This window comes from Lepidochelys kempii, chromosome 14 (genome assembly GCF_965140265.1).
Source record: "Lepidochelys kempii isolate rLepKem1 chromosome 14, rLepKem1.hap2, whole genome shotgun sequence".
NCBI lineage: Eukaryota > Metazoa > Chordata > Testudines > Cheloniidae > Lepidochelys > Lepidochelys kempii.
Window position 1 is genome coordinate 39,037,496 of NC_133269.1, and position 20,350 is coordinate 39,057,845.

Genomic DNA, 20,350 nt, shown 5'->3' on the forward strand with positions numbered 1-20,350 from the left:
CAGAGCCAGACCCCCACGCCTCCACCCCACTCTGGGCCCCATGCAACACCCCCCCCCACACACACACACACTGTCCATGCTAAGGCCTCCACCATACACCCCCACACACTGTATATACCAGCACCCCCTACTCATTCTGCATTCAAATCCCTCCCCCCATACACTCTGGGGACCCCCTGAAGCAACACCTCTCTGTGCCCCGCCAGAAACCCACACAGCCAGTGTCCCCTTTGCCCCTCTTACCCCCTCCCCCCCACACGATACCACCAGTCCAGTGTGCCCACCAGGACCCACCAACCAACACTAAGAGAAAGACAGGCCAACACACCGAGCAGAACTTTTAATATTTTTTTAAAAAAAGAAACAGAAAAAAAAAGCAGGGGAGCCGACCCGAGGTGCAGCCAGTACACACCCAGAGCAGATCCCCAGCAGACACCCCCTCCCAGGCTGGTGCACCCCAGATAACCAAAGACTGACCAATAATTAGCACAGGGCAGTGGGTGCCACTCCCCTCCCCCCACCAGCCCAGTCGAGCCACCCCCAGCCCAGCTGTGCCAACCCCCCCAACTCGCGCAAACCCTGCTGCAGCCTCCGCCTGCCCCTCCCCCACACAGCCTGTGTGTCCCCCCGACCCCAGCTGCCCCACAACAGCCCCCCCGCCCCGGTGCACTGCAACTGCCAGGCCAGCAGGGCAAGGGCAGGTTAAATCGATGCTGCCCTGCTGCAGGTACTGCTATCCCCCCCTCAAACCACAACGCCCGCCCCCCCCCAACCAACAACCTCCCTGCCGTGAACCAGGCGCAGCAAAGCAAGCTGGTGGCTGGGGTGGCCCTGCTGAAGGGGCGGCACTCCGGCAGCAGCCCCGGCGGCAATTCGGCGGCAGCCCCTCTCCGTTGTTTCCCAAGGCTGCAATTCACTTCACCTCTGGGTGTCCTCGATCCCACCTGCCACATGGGGCTAATGCTGACCCTGCCTCCTAGGCTGAATCCATTCATGGCTGTGTGGTGATGGGAGAAATGGCGATACCAAGGTGAGTAGATTTGGGCTGAATTACTCCACAGTCTGAGAGTGAGAGCCAGCTCCCTGCAGGGGGCACGGGAGAGTGAGGGACTCAGGCCAGCTCCGCATAGATGGGGGTCAGGGCTTTAGCCCTGCAGCTTCTGCCGCTAGGGCATCTGGGGGTCCTGAACTGGGGGCTTCAGCCCCACGTCTTCTCCCAGGGTCCAGGGCTTCTCCCACCCACCCTGCGCGGCTTCTGCCGGGGTCCGTGGCAGTGTTCCCTGTAATTTTTTATGTCCATGTGCGGAATGACTTTTGTTATGTGCACCAATATGGAGGTGTGTGGTAGGGCTGGGGCCAAGCGGTCTCAGGGGGGCTCAGGGCTGGGGCATAGGGTTCGAGTGCGGGGCAGGTGAGGGCTCTGGCTGTGCATGTGGGGTTAGGGGTCAGGCTGGTGATGAAGGGTTTGGGGTGCTGGCTGCCCCGGGTACTACCCTCAGCCCTCTCTCACCGAAGCAGCTTGGGGCCACTTGAGAGGTGCCTCTCCATGGTCACAGCATCTCCAGTGGCTCGGCCGGGGGCATCTGTCCCCGGGGTCTGGGCTAGGCTTGGTGGGGGTCAGGGAAGGGGCGTAGCTGAGAGGGAATTTAGGTCCGGGGTTTCTCCTTTATCCCCACCCTGCCCAGCGCAGCGCCTGCTGGGGTCTGGAGCTTCTCCTCCCCCTAATCTGCCACTGCACCCATCCAGCCTGTGTGCGTAGGAGCCCTGCAGCACGCCTGGGTGATTTCAAACACCCTGGAGATCCCAGCCACCGCTACCAGGACCACCGCAGTGGTGGCAGCCAGGGTCCCCAGGCCCTTTGAAATCTCCTGGGCCCCTAGGCAATTGCCCACTTGCCCCCCCCCCCAGTGGCCCTTGGTGGGTGAAAGGTGTAACTGCAGCACGTCTCTGGCAGAATGTATTTTCTGCAGAGAAAAAGAAAATTCTGGATGGCACATGAATTCTGTGCCTACGCAGGGGCACAGAATCCCCTGAGCAGTGTTTGATGGCTTGTGTTGCTCTCCCTTTTATCTAATCCCCGGTAAATGCAGTTTCACCCCTTTTAATTATTTATTTTATTACTCTCATTGTTCTTAGTTCACCATCACTTTGGGTAAGACTGTGTAGAGGTATGTCCTTGTGCTACCTGGTTCACAATTGACTTACTTCGCCCGTGTTCACTAAGGGCACTGGCCTATTGTTGGTTTAAAGCCCCTTAAACGGATGAATGTAGCAGCTTCCCTTTGTCCAGGTTAACGGTTACACATGAGAGCAAGACACAATAGCAAAGAGAAGACCCGAGGCCACTCTGGAATTTTTGTGTTGTGTGTGTGTGTGTCCACACGCGCACCCAGTCACAAGTTGACTGATAGAGTTTGGAGCAGTGAGCAAAGGAAGATTTCTGAGGTTTTTTTTGGATGGGTGGGATGGTTTGGTGCCTCCTTAGACAATGGAAACAGAACTTCCTACATACTTTGTAAATACACTAGATTGTATGAAAGATACCAGACTCATCATCAAATTCTGCTCTCAACTAGAACAGTGCGCAGGGCCTTCAACATCAGCCATCCACTCGGGTCAACCTAATAACACACTCTTGTATGAAATCTCTCTCAGAGGCAAATTTCTACTGTAATTTTAACTAAACATAGATATACAGTAGTGATAACCCCAAGAAATCATATGGTACATCATGCCTCAAAGAATTATGATTTAAAACCAAGTAAGTTTGGGGTTCTTTTCATTTTTTGTTTCTGAGCCTTTAGGGGTGCATTAGATTCACATTTTCACTTTTTTTCCAAAACCGCAAGTTAAAATTTTTTATTGGTATACTTAGTGAAAACTGTGATTCTCAAGCAATCATTTGATTCCAGAAGCTTGTGCTTTCAGAATAAAAACACCAAATACTGCCACCCTCATGGTAAAATGGCAAGAGTCGGTAACACTGGTGATATGTATTTGGCTATCTAGACACACATGACACTGGTATCAATGACAATTGCACTGAATACAGCTAAGGACATGGTTACATTATGTTTCTGGATACCAGGCTGTAGCTTGCAAGCTGAAATTGCAACCATTGATTGACTGTTACTGCTCTGAAAGGTTCCATATACCTGAAATGGCTTTATGTTCCTATGACAATTAATACCATTTTGGACTTCCAATGTTATGAAGTTTTTATACCTTTTAATTAAAAATAATAAACCTAATGTCTGTAACTAATCCTCCCATTCTGTGAACACTGAAGCATATGCTTTTTGGAGGTAGCTGCCCTGGGACATGTGTAAGGTGATCAGTAGATACTGCCAGGCTTATGGCCTGAGGACATCCTGATTTTTTGTACCTCAGTGGTGGCCACCCTATTTCAAAGCCTTCGCTGTCCTTCATTCTCACAAGTTTACTTTTTTTCCCTTCCAAACAGGGGTATCGTTTGCTGGTGCCCCTCCAACCTTGGTTCCCCCGCCCACAAAATTTTCATAGCTCTTTGCCAGGGGTTGTGTGAAAAACAGCCCCATCAAATTTAGCCATCGGGTTTAGCTACCAGTGGTGGTTTCTGATACTATCCATATCACGTCTTGCTTTCCTATCTGAATTAACTACCCCCAACTTTCCACATGGGTGTCTCATTCAGAGGGCCCTGCCTGCCACATCCCTCCTCAGCCCCGCGAGACCGCCCCCCCCGCCTGCCACTCACCACATACTTCCTCACCCCCCCCGTGAAATGCCTGCCCACTGCTCAGTGTGCCTCCTCACCTCCACCCCATCCCCTGTGAGATCCTTCCCCCACTGCTCTCCATGACCCTCCTTTCCTTCACCCCCCCAACAAAATCCCCCCCCCAACTGCCACTTGCCCCATCCCTCCTCATCCCCCAGCCCCTGCAAGATCTCCCAGCCCACGGGTCACTGTGTCCCTCCTCTCCTCCACCCTGCCTGCAAGACTGCCCAGCGCACCCTGTCCCTCCTCTCATCCACCCCCCTACCCACAAGATGCCTCTACCCATCACTCACTGTGTCCCTCCTCTCCTCCATCTCCTTGCCCGTGAGACTCCCCATACCTCACTCATGTCCCTCCTCTACTCCATCGCCCCGTGAGATCCCCACGTTGCCGTGTCCCTCCTCTCACCCATCCCCTGCCCGCAAGACCCCCAACCTGCTCCGCATCCTTCCTCACCCCTCCTCCCCGTCAAGAGCCCTCCCCCCTTGCCGCATCCCTTATCAACGCTGCCCTCACATGGGCAGGAGAGTGATGCAGTGAATGGTGGTGGCTGGGCAGGGCCTGCAGTGAAGTGGGGACAGGGCCTGGGGGGGCACGGGGGTGGAATGGGGGTGCAAGAGGTGGGACAGGGAACTAGCCTCCCCCAGGGGAAGCTTCACCCACCACCCGTGTTAAGGCTGTTTTAGTGCTTGAGGGGTTCACGGTTGATACCTGGTGAGTGAAATCTAAATACAAAACAGACAACCAGTGGGGGGTTTGTGCCCTGCTTTGTAACTGCCCTGAGGTTGGACCTCACGTTCTTGAGCTGCCCACAATAATTACGGCTGGGACATGAAGGTGAAGGAAACAAGAATGGTTTGTAATGTTTTTATTTTACAATAAGTAGGTGGAAAGCAGGAAAGGAAAAGGAGCTAAGACAGAGTTTAATGACCACAGCATATTGTAAGGAGATCCACAGCTACTCAGAGCAGTTTGCTTAATGGCACTAAAATAGCACCAATGCCCAGGAATTAATATAGGAAATTAATGAGTTACAGTCTCACTTTCAGTAACACATCATAAATCCCTCTGTCCCTCTCAGGTTCCCTTTCCTTCTCCCTTTTCTTTCATACTCTCCTTCTCTACTCAGCATTTTTCTAGCCCTCACTTGTGATCCCTGTTTATTTTCCTGTGTCTTTCCCACTCTCCTCCCCCCCACAGATCATCCCCCTTGGCTGCTCCCTTCTTTCCCCTGATTTTCTGCCTTCCCCTCTTGCTGCCCCAGCGAGATCTAATCCCACCGATCTGCACAAAATACTCCCAGCTGCTGCAGAGCTTCCAGCTTCTCCCAAAACCCTGATTGATTCATGCTGGGTCCCTGCCCCCCTGCCTGCCCCCAGCCCGGCTGTTAGTTCTGCCCCCTGCCCAGCCCCCGCCTCTGCCCCTCAGGGCCCCTCTGCCCCTCCTGCAGCCCCAGGGGTTCCTCCCCCTCCCCCTCTGCCTCCTGGGGCTGCAGGGAGGGAGGGGGAGGAGCTTCCAGGGGTCATAGAGATGAGGAGCCAGGGGCTGGGTAGATGGGAGTCCTCCAAGGTCATAGAGACTAGGAGCCGTGAGGCTAGAGAGGCTGATTTCCGGTTCCCCCCTCTGCTGTGGGTCTCAGGGACGCAGTCGGAGCCGGGATCCCGGCCACACCCAGAGCCAGGGGCGGATTCTCTCCCCAGGGACGGAGCCCGGCGGGAAAGTGAAGATCGGGGCCTCGGCACCAGCATCGATAAATGTCACCTGCCCCCGGTCACAGTCCAGACAAACCCAGATCCTGCTGGGGGCCCGGCTCAGGGGCAGGGGGGTTTCAGGGGTGGTGAGAGCCCGGAACTGATCCCGCCACCGCTCCACTGCCCAGATCCCCCCCTCAGGGCTAAGGCTGATCCCTCCCTTCCTCCCCACAGACTCTCTGACCACCCCCACGGCCCAGGATCCCTCACCCCCCACCTCCACCTCCCAGCAATGTCTCCCCGCGGTGAATCCCTCACAGCCCAGCACACATTCCCAATAGTCAAATCTCTCAGGGTTGTTGGGCAGATCCTCCTCTGTGTCTCCACATCTCACACTTTTCCCACCCTCAGACAGGACGAGGATGGGATGAGCCGTGTCTGGATCCAGAGTCACATTCGCTGGGGAGAGAGAATCAGAGTGTGAGGGGCAGAGCTCGGCCCTGGGGGAGGGTTTGATGGGGTCAGTGACAGAATCTGCCCCAGCTGGGGAGTGACTCAGGGAATCTCCTTCCTCCAGGATTTACCCCTCAGCTCTGAATGGGGAGCAGCTCTGAGAGGTCAGCACAGTGCAGCGGAGAGTCACGCCCCTGGCAGAGGTGGACCAGCCATGCAGCCAAAGGGTCACTTGAGCCAGGTCTGGGACTCAGGCTCTTTCCTGTCCTGCTCCACATCTCTCCAGGGAGGGGACTAGAGACCCAGGTTTCATGGGGGGCCCCACAGAGTGGTGAGAAACTGAGCTCCCTCTCCTGAGTGCTCACTGACACGCCTCACCTCTCCCTGCAGTTTCCCATCTTAAACCCCACATTCCCAGATGAGAGAGAGCATTGCTATGGGGAGAGAATAGATGCCTCCCATCCCTGCACCCTCAGCCTACGTGAGAGCAAGGGGAGTGCTGGGGGAGAAGGAGCACGAGTTCATCTTCCCATCTGAATCTGGCAAAGACCAGACTAACTCAGCAGACACATATTAACAGACACACACACCCCTCACTCACTCAGCCCTTGCCCAGCGTGGAGCAGGAGCGGTGACTGGGGGCAGGGAGGGCCTGTGCTGGTGGAGGGTCCAGCCGGGAAATGAAAGGGTCTGAGCAGGAAGGGCAGGGGAAGGGCAGCCTGCCCTGCCACTCTTGAAATGGGGGCACTAGGACCCTGCGGCAGCAGATGATGCAGGGAGGTAGCAAGGAGCTGCAGGGGAGAGACAGGGACACTCTGCTCTGGGGCCCAGGGAGGTGCAAGGGGGGCAACAAGGGGGGAACAGGGGACACTCGGAGGGGGCACAGGGACGGGGTGGGGCCAGGGGGAGACCTGGCCCCGAACATTGGTGGAGCCGGGCCCTCAATATTGCTGGAGCCACGAGCCCATATAACTCACCGCTGCGGCTTGCCAGTAGGGCCGTAACAGGGCGTATCGGCTTCCTTTCAGCTCTGCTGTTATTACCTGTAAAGCTCCTTTCTCCACTCCCGCTACCCTGCTGTTCTCTGGCAACATATTGTGTCCCTGGGGTTGGCCCATTAGCCGGTGTCCCGTGTGTGTGTTTTATGATACAATCTCCAATTCCATGATCACACACTGTTTTTGCCACAGGACCCCTGCCTCATTCTTTCACTGCCCAGGATGGATGCACAAGGGGTGAGAATTAAGGGCGTACAGGGCAGCATAAAACTAGCATTTCCTAACTCCCAAGTGTTTTACATTTCAACTTAAATCATCTTCTGTTCAGGGGGGTTGTGCAATATTCTGTACTTGTATCATGTCCCCTCTTGCTCCTCTCTTTTAAAGGTAAAAATCCCCTGTTTTCTCAATCTCTCCTCGTGCTGATTCTCATTGCCTTTCTCTGAGCCCCCTTTTCTTCTTCGGTACCCTTTCTGAGGTGGGGTGAGAAGTACACAACACAGTACTCCCGATGAGGGCAAAACACTGATTTCTATAACGGCTGTATAATATCTCCATGTTGTTCACCATCCCCCTTTTATGGATTCTCAGATTTTGTTTGACCTTTTCCCCAGAGCTGTGCAGTGAGCAGAGGGTTTTGTCAAGCTGGCCACAGTGAATTCCAGGTTGCATGACTGAGGCCTTGGCTACACCTGCACGTTACAGCGCAATAGAGCCGCCCAGAGCGCTCTCCCTCACTCCCCGTCCACACTGGCAAGGCACGAAGAGCGCTCCGACTCCCTGGCTAGAGCGCGGCTGGTCCTCCACCTCCCCGGCAGGGATAAGGTTTGCTGCGTATTGGGTGAGACTCTGCAGCGTCAGTGTGGACGAGGAGTAACGTTACAGCGCTCTGATTGGCCTCCGGAAACGTCCCATCATCCCATTAACTGAAGTGACCGCTCTTGTCTTTGTTGTAAACTCCGGCTGGAATGCGGAAGTGGCCCTTTCAATGCTCCATTTTGGAGGCCCGGCTGCTTATCAGCTCGGAGAAACAGCTACTGTTTGCTTTGAGTAACTGGAGAGAGAGGCGGGGTCTGAACTTACAGACAGCGTGCTGACACACTCTCAGCACCCCAAAACCCACTCTCTCTCCCCCCACATACACACAACACACTCCACCCCACCCCACGCCCATTTGAAAAGCACGCTGCAGCCACTTGAATGCTGGGATCGCTGCCCATAATGCACCGCTCCCAATGCTGCCGCCAATGTGGCCACGCCCCTGCGCTGTCAGCTCTCAGTGTGGACAGACTGCGGCGCTTCCCCTACTGCGCTCTCCGAAGGCTGGTTTAACCCAAAACGCTCTACAGCTGCCAGTGTGGCCAAGCCCTGAGCTGCTGATGCACTTATTTTCAAACCCTGTAATGTGAACGAGTTGTTCAATTTTTTCCCTCCATGATATGTTCATTTATCACCAGGGCACTTCGTATCCCACCAGGTTTTCCTTTCACACAACTTGGCAGGAGAGAGGTCCCTCTGAACCGCCTCACAGCCTTCACTGGACTTGACTAGCCAACCTCAGCTGTGGCCCCTGGAAGAAGAATCATTCCTCACAGGGACCATTCCCGAAATCCCCTGTGCATCCCTCTATTCCTCTCCCACTCCCTAACCTCACCCCTCCCCATACCACTCCTCTCCTGCCCCATCTTCCCCAAGGAATTCCAGAGCGCACACTGGCTCTCTCTGTGCCCTTACTGGCTTGTCATGCAGCTTGGATCCTGCCGTGTGTCTGGGGGGTTGCAGTCAGTGTGTGATGGGGTCTCAGTATCTCTGTGTGTGACCTATGGGGGTCTGTGTGCAGTGAATGTGCTAAGCCCTGCTGGCTGCCATGTACCTGTGCCACGGCTAGAGCGGCAACAGCAGCTGTCTGGGCACATGCAACCCTGTTAGGGCTTCTGAAAATTGAAATGAGCAGCCTAGACATTAATGGCCCTGGCCAAGCCCTTTGTCCACCCCTCCCTCCCTGAGCCTCCAGCCCCATCAGGGACTCTAACAGCATCTCGCTGAGAATCCTCTGAGCTTCCAGTGGGCACAAAAGAGCTCCTTGGGCACCCAAAATCACAATGTTGGCCAGACAAACTTTTGAGTCTTTTCACCTTAGTACAGAGCCATCCCTGCCCCAAAGAGCTAGTGTAAAATGTTAACTGTATGACAAAAGGGGACTGGAAGTCTCAGGGCAGGGAAGCTTTGGATATCGATGCAATAGGAGCTGTAGTTACCTAGGCAGACGATGTTTCTTCTCCAGTCTGAAACCAAACACAGAGAGAGGGATGAGAACTCAGCTGAGCGAATGCAGGAACACCAGGGCTCTGGGATGAAGAGCAGCTGGCTTAAGCTGAACCCGGGCAAGAGCAAAGTGAATGAGAAGCAGGGACACATTTTGAAGAACGAGATGAGACTCTGCCCTTCATTTCATTGAATCTGTACAGCCCCCGTTCACCAAAGTCGAGGTGCAAAGACTAGGTGACCAGGTAGCATCAGTGTCTAAACATCCCAGCTCACTAGGCCCAGGTCTACACTGTGGTGGGAAGGGGGGGAGATCGACCTAAGATGCACAACTTCAGCTACAGGAATAGCGTAGCTGAAGTTGACGTATTCAGGTCGACTTACTTCGGCGTCCTCACGGTGGCGAGTCGATCGCTGCTGCTCCCCCATCGACTCCGCTTGCGCCTCTCGTGGCAGTGGAGAACTGGAGTTGACGGGAGAGCGCTCGGGGATTAATGTATCGTGTCTACACTAGATGGGATAAATTGACCCCCCGATATATCAATCGCTACCCACCAATCTGCCCTAGGAAACTCTGCCTCTTCCTGGGGGCAAGAGTCTGGCCAGTGATCCCTGCCTCTGCCACCGCCAGGCCGGGTTACTCTCGATCACTGAATCTACAGCTGAGTGTGAAGGCTCCAGCTGGTACCGAATGCAGCTGCCGGCCTTCTCCAGGGCTTAGGCCACAGTGAACCCATCAGGCCCATGTTCCAATCCCTTCACTGGCTCCCAGTCCCCTTCTGATGCCAGTCTAAGGCCTTGGTTTTAATCTGCAAATCAATTAAAGAATCCAGCCCCAGTGGAGGCTGTTTGTGAGCCATCCAGGTAGGAGGCTACAGAGGCCCCTGCTCCGCCCCCACCCCACCTCATTCCGCCCCCTTCCTGAAATCCCCAGCCCCACCCTGCCTCTTCCCCTCCTCCCTCCAAAGCATGTCACATCCCCGCTCCTCCCCTTCCTTCCCAAAGCATCCTGAGTGCCGTGAAACAGCTGTTTTGCGGCAGGTGGGAGGCACTGGGAGGGAAGGGGAAGAGTTGGTCAGCGAGGCCGCCACTGGGCACTGGGGGGAGGGGGGAGCTTGGCTGTGGGTGGGTGCAGAGCACCTGCTAATTTTTCCTTGTGGGTGCTCCAGGGCTGTCGGCACCTATGCCCAGTGGTGACAGCAAGAGCAGCAGCAGCAAGCCAGTTGCAGAGGTGCAGGCAGCAGCAGACACCTTGCTCAATGTCCCCCCCAGCACCACACACACACACACACACACACACACACACACACAGATGCCTTTCAGAGGTGGGAGGTGAATTCATGTGAGGGCACCTCTGAACTCTGGGTCTTGGCTGATTAAGAACAACCACCTGTGAGTGGGCTGCAGCGGCAGGAGAGGGGAGTGGTGTGTTACAGGTCATTCGCTCATTGGATTTTCACACGGCAAGGTGGGAAACTGAGGCAAAGGACACTGACCAATGTACTGTGCCCAGCGGTGTTTGCTTAGGGTCACATGCTTTTGAATCATGGCTGTGGTGTTTCCCCAAAACAATGCTGGGTTCCCTTTGCCTTGTAATAAAAGTTTTCTTTTGTTATACTCAGGGTGGGTGAGTGGGAAGTTTTGTCTCTTACCCTGTATCTACACTAGCATGTCCCTGACTGACAAAAGTTTCACCGACAAAAGCACCGGTGTGGACAGTGCTATGTTGGCGGGAAACACTCTCCCACCGACATAGCTACTGTCGCTCTTTGGGGGTGATTAAATTATGCTGGTGGGAGGTCAGCATAGAGCGGCTACATGGGAGAGCCCATTGCAGGGAGGCTGCAGTGGTACGGCTGTGCCGCTATAAGCCTTAAAGGGGCCATTATAGAGGCTCAGGAGTGAAATTTGCCCAGATTATTGGGTGGGGTCTTAAGGTTTTTCTGCTTTGTATTGCTAAGAGGAACCCTTCACACTGCACCCAGTCCTTGGTGCTGCCGACTCCACCTGGCAGAAGGGTGAGAGATCGAGAGATCCAGAGATAGTTTCAATAGCACGGAAAAGGCTGCATTTGAGTAATAGAAACACTCACCAAGTTCACGTTGAAGATCATCTAGGTAACAAAGAAAAAGAAACAAATACACACTAATTAAGTGCATCTCTTCTAGGATGGAATCAACCCCAGCCTCCCATCATGCAGCCTGTCCCTCTCAAACCCATTGGTCCAGGCAATGGGCAGGGAAACTCCTGAGGTCTGGGGAGAAGAGTCCCTTTCCAACCCACGGGCAGGACACGGAGCACCTGCGAAGCCCCATAGAGTGTGGCTACACAGCAGCTGAATACCCCCAACTGACCCATGGCAGCTAACTAGGCTCACAAGACATGGGCTGGGGGCCTGGAAAATTGGGGTGTGGACATTTGGGCTCATTTTGTGTCTACACTGGAGTAAAGTATCAAAAAATAACTCATTATCTGCATGGATTTACAGTTCTGAAAGTTTTGAATTCCCTAGGGAATTAGGGCCAGATTTTTAAAGGTATTTAGGTTCCTAACTCCCACTGATTTCAGTTGGCATTAGGTGTCCAAATACCTTTAAAAAGCTACCCTTAGAGCCCATTCCCGCTTCCTTGCATATTACATGTTCCCATTCACTTTGCTGGGAGCGTTAGATGCGCACGGAATGTAATATTGGGCCCTAAAATTATCAACATTATTCTTCTAGTGATGTGACTTGTGCATTTAGTGTTGGATCCTACACTCGTTGAAATCAAAGGCACAGCTCTAAGTGATGTTAGTGGTGCAGCATCAGGGCATTCATGTTTTTCTCCTTTAAAAAATAAAACACGAGTAAACAAATTAGTACAAAGTTTTCCTTGTTGGAGAAAAGGGCACAACACTTACTGATTTTTGTATCACGTTTCCCTAAAAAACAGAAATAAATATAAATTATTGTTAGGAGCATTTTTCTCATGGATATACGGTTGTCTGAGTTTTGTGAAAGTTGAACATCGTGCCTCACTTTTCATATTACTACTTGGGGTGAAATTGATCAGGGTTAATCTCATCCCAATTTCCTTTTAACATTAAATGAAAAAATGAACAACTCCTCCTCCAATATAATTACACACAAGATCCACATTGGACCAAATTATTTACTTGTCAGATGAGGCAAGAGGACATTTGAGGGCACAGAGTCCTCCTGGTCCCCCATGTCATGGTGCCTCCAGCACCATGTGGATTTCACCCTCAGAGAAGATACATTTCAAAGAACATTTTCTTTCTGATTTTCTCTTACCCACATACTGAATAATTATCAATACATTATCCCTGATATTTCATATTCAAATTGATCTCTCTTTAATAATGATCATCATAAATAATAAAACAGCAAACAACTTAATGGAAAAGGTTCTATGTGGAGAAAAATTGAATGTACTGATTTCTCCAAGATGTTTCCCTAAAGAAAGAAATGAAATGAAGGAAACAGACGTAAATACAAGTTATTTAAGAAGATTTCCAGTTAATGGAGATTTAAAGGAGTGTTTTGATGATATGAACGCCTGGCCCCTAAATACCAAACATTTCATTCATGTTTTACTGACCATGTGGCCATACTAGAGTTAAGTGTCCAACAGTAACTGACTATTTTCAAGGATTTACAAATGCAGGAACACCAGGGCTCTGGAATGACGAGCAGCTGGCTTAAGCTGAACCCAGGCAAGAGCAAAGTGATTCAGAAGCAGAGACACATTTTGTAGAACTAGATAAGACTCTCCCCTTCATTCCAGTCAATTTGTACAGCCCCACATTCACCAAAGTCGAGGTGCAAAGACTCAGGTCCTATGTGACCCTTCACTAGGCCTAGGTAACCAGGTAGCATCAGTGTCTAAACATCTCAGCTCACTGGGAAACGCTGCACCATCCTGGGGGCAAGAATCTGGCCACAGTGATCCCTGCCTCTGCCACCGCCAGGCCGGGTTACTGTCGATCACTGAATCTACAGCTGAGTGTGAAGGCTCCAGCTGGTACCTAATGCAGCTGCCGCCTTCTCCAGGGCTTAGGCCACAGTGAACCCATCAGGCCCATGTTCCAGTCCCTTCACTGGCTCCCAGTCCCCTTCTGATGCCAGTCTAAGGCCTCAGTGTTAAATGGCAAATCAATTAAAGAATCCAGCCCCACTGGAGGCTGTTTGTGAGCCACCGGGTAGGAGGCTACAGAGGCAGAGTGTTGTATAGGGCACCCAGGTTGCAGGGTGGGACTGACACAGCTACCCATTACTCTGGATTGTACCCTGGGTATGTCACAGTGTTACGAATTACACCTTGTAGGACACGCACACCAATGCTACGAATTACACCTGATAGGACACGCACACAACTGCTGCGAATTACACCTGGTAGGACACGCACACCAATGCTGCGAATTATACCTGATAGGACACGCACAGTTCGAATCTAGGCTGAGGCACATAAACAAAGTCCACAACTGCAGAGTTCCCAAAAAACACTAAGTTTATTACGCTCGAGCGTGGTGCCCCCCTGCTAGCCAGGAGGGGACCCTGAATACAGATTATACAAAGGTTATATACTTTTTAGCAAAGCACGTTGCCCTCGTTGCCCTCGTGCATCGGAAACCTTAGCCAATAAACAAACCCTTTTCTTATCTACCACCTATCCCTGCTTGGTGCATTCCTCGTGCTATACCAGCATGTTAATTACACAGTATGGTCCTAAAGCCATGCATCAGTAACTTTTATTATCAGGTTGGGAGGCCTCACATCAAAGGCCAGGAGATAGGGAGTTAGGGACTGACAAAAAAACAGATACCAGGAGTCAAGGCAGGCTGGAGACAAGGAGGAGGATTTTTACAGGAATGCAGGAGACACACTCCTCCTGGTGCATGATGTGCTTGCTTTTAGACAATGGTGGGCCCCAAAGCAAAATGGGGTCACATGTGCTAACTTTTCCTTAACAACAGTCACACCCTGAATTAAAACTCACTGGCTAAGCAGGGGGCAGAGATGCCAAAGCCCAGTGAAAATCAGAACGGGTGGGGACAGGTGTTCCTGCCTGATGCTGTGAATTCCCCTTCGAGAGCCCTAGGTACCATTTCACCCTCCCCTCCCCTTTCCTGTGTTGAAAGCCAGAGCTGATTAGACTCCATGGAGAGCCCTTGTTTCAGTTCAGTGTTTGCAAGAGCTGAAACTAGTGATGAGCAGGCCTGGGGCCAAGTCGCAGACCTGGTGTGGGGACAGGGCTGCAGGGAACAGCATGGAGACGCAGCAGGAGACACGGCCTGCTGGAGCCCCTGGGCAGGTCGGGGAACCTCAGAAGGCGCCATTGCGGAAGTGGCAGTGGGTGGCCAGCAGCAGCCGTGGTAACCCCAGTGGAGCTGAGCGGTGGCAGAGGGAACAGCAGCAGAGAAACCAGCAGAACCCGCGGCAGAGGCATCAGCCAGCGGGGCAGAGACAGCAGCCGCCGCAAGCCAGTTCCAGAGGCAGGAGTGGCAGCAGAGGCGTTGCTCGATGTCCCTCACCCTTTTTCAGGGATGGGAGGCAGTGAGCAGCCAGGGGCCTAGGTGCCGACTTCCCCTCTGGCCGGTGGGTGCTCGACCCCCTGCTCCACCCCAGGCCTCGCCCCCACTCCACCCCTTCCCCCAAACCCCTACCCCACCTCTTCCCACCCCTGCTCCACCCCCCATTCCACCCCTTCCCCAAGTCCCCACCCCTGCTCCGCCCCCGCCCCACCTCATTCCACTCCCTTCCCGAAGACCCCGTCCCCACCTCGCCTTTTCCCCGCCTCCTCCCCCAAGCGTGCCGCATCCCCGCTCCTCCCCCTTCTTCCTAGAGAATTCTGAGTGCCGTGAAACAGCTGTTTTGCAGCAGGCACTGGGAGGGAGGGGGAAGAGTTGGTCAGCGAGGCCATCAATGGGTGAGATGCGCTGGTGGGAGGGGGAAGCTTGGCTGTGGGTGCGTACAGAGCACCCACAAACTTTTCCCCATGGGTGCTCCGGGGCTGTCGGCACCTATGGCCAGTGGTGACAGCGACAGCAGCAGCAGCAAGCCAGTTGCAGAGGTGGAAGCAGCAGCGGACGTGTTGCTCAATGCCCCCCACACCCCACACACACCTTTCAGGGGTGGGAGGTGAATCCATGTGAGGGCACCTCTGAACTCTGGGTCTTGGCTGATTAAGAACAACCACCTGTGAGTGGGCTGCAGTGGCGGGAGAGGGGAGTGGCATGTTACAGGTCATTCACTCATTGGATTTTCACACAGCAAGGTGGGAAACTGAGGCAAAGGACACTGCCCAATGTACTGTGGGGTGGGGGTTTGCTTAGGGTAACATGCTTTCGAATCATGGCTGTGGTGTTTCCCCAAAACAATGCTGGGTTCCCTTTGCCTTGTAATAAAAGTTTTCTTTTGTTACACTCAGGGTGGGTGAGTGGGAAGTTTTGTCTCTTATCCTGTGTCTACACTAGCACTTTTGTAGGTAAAACTTTTGTCAGTCAGGGAATGAAGAAAGCAGGCCCCCAACTGACAAAAGTTTCACTGACAAAAGCACCGGTGTGGACAGTGCTATGTTGGCGGGAGACACTCTCCCACCGACATAGCTACTGTCGCTCGTTGGGGGGGGTTAAATTATGCTGGTGGGAGGTCGGCATAGAGCGGCTACACGGGAGAGTCCATTGCAGGGCAGCTGCAGGGGTATGGCTGTGCCGCTATAATCCTTAAAGGGGCCATTGTAGAGCCTTAAAAAGGCTCAGGAGTTAAATTTGCCCAGATTATTGAGTGGGTTCTTCTTAAGGGTTTTCTGTTTTGTATTGCTAAGAGGAACCCCTGACATTGAACCCAGTCCTTGGTGCTGCCGACTCCACCTGGCACAAGGGTGAGAGATCGATAGATCCAGAGATAGTTTCAACACCACGGAAAAGGCTGCATTCGCGAAATAGAAACACTTACTAACTTCTCTTTGAAGATCATCTAGGACAGGGGTTCTCAAACTGGAGGTCGGGACCCGTCAGAGTCACGAGGTTTTTACATGGGGGGGGGGTCATAATCTGTCAACCTCCACCCCAAACCCCCCTTTACCTCAGTCATTTATAATGTTGTTAAATATATAAAAAAATGTTTTTAATTTATTAGGGGGGGACGCACTCAGAGACTTGCTATGTGAAAGGGGTCACCAGTAAAAAACTTTGAGAGCCACTGATCTAGGTAACACAGAATCAGAAACAAATAAACACCCATGGAATCAACTGCAGCCTCCCATCATGCAGCCTGTTCCTCTCAAACCCATTGATCCAGGCAATGGGCAGGGAAACTACTCAGATCTGGGGAGAAGAGTCTCTTTCCAACCCACAGGCAGGGCACGGAGCACCTGCGAAGCCCCATAGGGTGTGGCTACACAGCAGCTGAATACCCCCAATTGACCCATGGCAGCTAACTAGGCTCACAAGACATGGGCTGGGGGCCTGTAAAATTGGGGTGTGGACATTTGGGCTCATTTTGTGTCTACACTAGAGTAAAGTATTAAAAAATAACTGATTATCTGCATGGATTTACAGTTCTGAAAGTTTTGAATTCCCAAGGGAATTAGGGCCAGATTTTTAAAGGTATTTAGGTTTCTAACTTCCACTGATTTCAATTGGCATTAGGTGTCCAAATACCTTTAAAAAGCTACCCTTAGAGTCCATTCCCGCTTCCTTGCATATTACATGTTCCCATTCACTTTGCTGGGAGCTTTAGGTGTGCACGGAATGTAATATTGGGCCCTAAAATTATCAACATTATTCTTTTAGTGATGTGACTTGTGCATTTAGTGTTGGATCCTACACTCGTTGAAATCAAAGGCACAGCTCTAACTGATGTTCTTGGTGCAGCATCAGGGCATTCATGTTTTTCTCATTTAAAAAATAAAACATGAGGAGACAAATTTGTACGACTTTTTTTGTTGGAGAAAAGGGCACAACACTTACTGATTTCTGTATCACGTTTCCGTAAAAAAAAAATATATATATAAATTATTGTTTGGAGCATTTTTCTCATGGATATACGGTTGTCTGAGTTTTGTGAAAGTTGAACATCGTGCCTCACTTTTCATATTACCAGTTGGGGTGAAATTGATCAGGCTTAATCTCATCCTAGTTTCCTTTTAACATTAAATGAAAAAATGAACAACTCCTCCTCCAATATAATTACACACAAGATCCACATTGGACCCAATTATTTACTTGTCAGATGAGGCAAGAGGACATTTGAGGGCACAGAGTCTTTCTGGTCCCCCATGTCATGGTGCCTCCAGCACCATGTGGATTTCACCCTCAGAGAAGATACATTTCAAAGAACATTTTCTTTCTGATTTCCTCTTACCCACATACTGAATAATTATCAAAATATTATCCCTGATATTTCATGTGATTTTCAAATTGATCTCTGTTTAATAATTATCATCATAAATAATAAACAGCAAACAACTTAATGGAAAAGGTTCTATGTGGAGAAAAATTGAACTTACTGATTTCTCCAAGATGTTTCCCTGAAGAAATGAAATAAAGCAAACAGATGTAAATACAAGTTATTTAAGAAGATTTCCAGTTAATGGGGATTTCAAGGAGTGTTTTCATGATATGAACGCCTGGCCCCTAAATACCAAACATTTCATTCATGTTTTACTAACCATGTGGCCACACTAGAGTTCAGTGTCCAACAGTAACTGACTATTTTCAAGGATTTACAATTCTGAAAGGTTTGAATTTCTTATGGAATTAGGGTCTGATTTTTCAAGGCATTGAGAAGCCTATCTCTCATTGATTTCAGTGAGAGTTAACTGACCAAATACCTTTAAAAATCTAGCCATTAGAGCCCAATCCTGCTTCCTTGTATTCTCTCTCACATTCCCATTGGCTGTGCTGGGAGCTCTGCGGATGCAGACTGGAATTTCTGGCCCTCAAATTATCACCATTATTTTTTAACGATATGACTTGTGCTTTCAGTGCTTAATCCTCCACTCATTGAAGTCAATGGCAAAGATCTAACTGATGTTAGTGACGCAGTATCTGGGCTTTCATCTTTTTCTGGTTAAAAAAACTCCACCCCAAAAATTCACAGATAAACAAAGAAATACCCTTATGAAGAGACAAATTTGGACAAAAGTTTTACTTGTTGGAGGAAAGAGCACAACATTTACAGATTTCTACACCCCGTTCCATTAAAAATAAACAGAAATAAATATAAATTATTAGGAGCATTTTTGCCTTGGTTATACAGTTGTCTGCATTTAGTGAAAGTTGCACAGTGATTATACAATTCATGAGCCTTTGAGGGGTTTCATGTTCTCTACACCAGGAGAAAAAGGTTTCCCTTCTCCATCTCTGACTTCTTGTTTCTCACCATAGTCAGAACTCAGGTTAAGGCTCGGAGCTCATGTCTATTCAGAACCCTCTTTTCTACTGTGTATATTTTTTTAATATTATCTATTGGGATGAAATTTGCCAGGCTTTGTCTCATTCCAATTTCTTTTTAACAGTAAATGAAATCACAGACAACTGCTCCCAAAATAAAACAACACACAATCTTTATGGGGACCCAACTCTGTACAAAATATTTACTTATCAGAGGAGGGAAAAAGACATTAACTAATTCCCAAAGTCCATGGGGACTGAGGAGGAATAACTGCACAGTTGGGTGGAAAGTGGGCAGAAAAGAGTGAGGAGTGGAGAAGGTTTTGGATCAATCTTCCCCAAGTGCTCCATTCAGCTTAACTGAGGCAGTTCTGGGGGAGAAATATTCTGTGCCTGTAAAGGGCTGATGAAGATCACTGCCCCCTAGAGCAAATGGGAATCTTAGTAACATTTTCTTCCCTGTGCTGCTGAGGGAAGCACAGGGTAGGTCCGTGCTTCCCCTGCTTGGCCCAGTGTAAAATTTCATTCTTCCCTTTTTCCATTTATTAGTGAAATTAACAAGAAATTTTCTTCTAAATTTTCCCCTGTGACATTTACCTTTTATTTTAAATAGATAAACAGTGAGGCCAATGAAACCAAACAAAACCAGGAGAATCACACTCAGAGCCACCATCCATGGATTCACCCTCGGGAAAAAGGAATCTGAAAAATACACCCCACCAGGATTTGCATTAGTTTGGAAGCAGGGACAAAACTAATGTTTTTCGTATTGCACGTAAATACATAAATAGTCCCCAGCAGGACGTATGTGAGATAAGAGTGAAAACATGACCCCCCAATGCTGCACAAAAGACCAAGACCTGATTTTAAAAATTACTCCAACCAACACAGCTTTAGCACTGATTAACCAGTGAATGAACAGGCCTGGTTTGATTCATGCTATTCAGAGCTTTATTGAGTTCAGGGGCAAATTCTCTGCTCACAAAACTGCATTGACTTCAGTGGAATTATGCCAGCAAACAATTTTTTTGTTTATTGGAATTATTTGGAATTATGCCAGCAACATTCAGAAATTGCAGAAGTCATTAGAATATTTTGGTGCATCACTAATCATTTCCCCAATTATTTCAATGAATCATAATTGCAATTAAACCAAACATTAAGTGCTACAAATTGATTCATCTTCTTTTGCTGTTCTTGTGTTTACAGCATTTACATCATCTAGCCAGGGTGGGCATTTCAAACATGCCTAAGGCCTTCTCCACACAGGGTTTGTGCACTGGTTTCGTGAAATTGGTATAACTCATTCAGTCATTCTTACATTGGTTCCACAGCTGACCATGTAAGAGGATTGCCCCAATTTAACTAAACTGATTTACAATTTAAGGTTTTGTCAATCAGCTTAATAGTGTCCTTTATCCATTTAGTATAAATCAGTAAGGAACTGACTTACGCTAAATATGTAGGACATTCAATCTGAAATAAGAGCATTCAAACAAGGGGTTTCATCAATAACTCAGGAGATAATCAGGGCAGCTTTTGTGTGTAGACAAAGGCAAAGTGAGTTATGAGCACAAGTCCCACTGAATGTCAACAGAAACAAGCCCACATCATTTGGTGGCATTTCACTTATAGAAAAGGTAGCAAACAAACCATAGTATAAAAATTGCTACATTCAAAAAAATCACTGAGGGGAAGTTAAGTTTTTAGGAACAAACTCTTTCAAGGTTTGGTGAATATTTCTTCTCAAAAATCAGTCTCTCTCTCTTTTTTTTTAAAGAAAGAGT

General features: G+C 50.1%; 1 protein-coding gene across 1 annotated transcript in view; it reads right to left on the reverse strand.

Annotated features, from left to right (window-relative positions):
* Positions 1-5,141: 5,141 nt before the first annotated feature.
* LOC140898082 (butyrophilin subfamily 1 member A1-like) overlaps positions 5,142-20,350 on the reverse strand; it is a 35,807-nt gene continuing 20,598 nt past the window's right edge. Inside the window, exons 5-9 of the mRNA XM_073311541.1 lie at positions 19,161-19,265; positions 17,678-17,698; positions 11,257-11,277; positions 9,158-9,184; positions 5,142-5,907 (exon numbers count right to left, since the gene is read on the reverse strand). Coding sequence (XP_073167642.1) covers positions 5,393-5,907; positions 9,158-9,184; positions 11,257-11,277; positions 17,678-17,698; positions 19,161-19,265 — 689 coding nt within the window. The 3' untranslated portion in view covers positions 5,142-5,392. The remainder of the gene's footprint in view (positions 5,908-9,157; positions 9,185-11,256; positions 11,278-17,677; positions 17,699-19,160; positions 19,266-20,350) is intronic.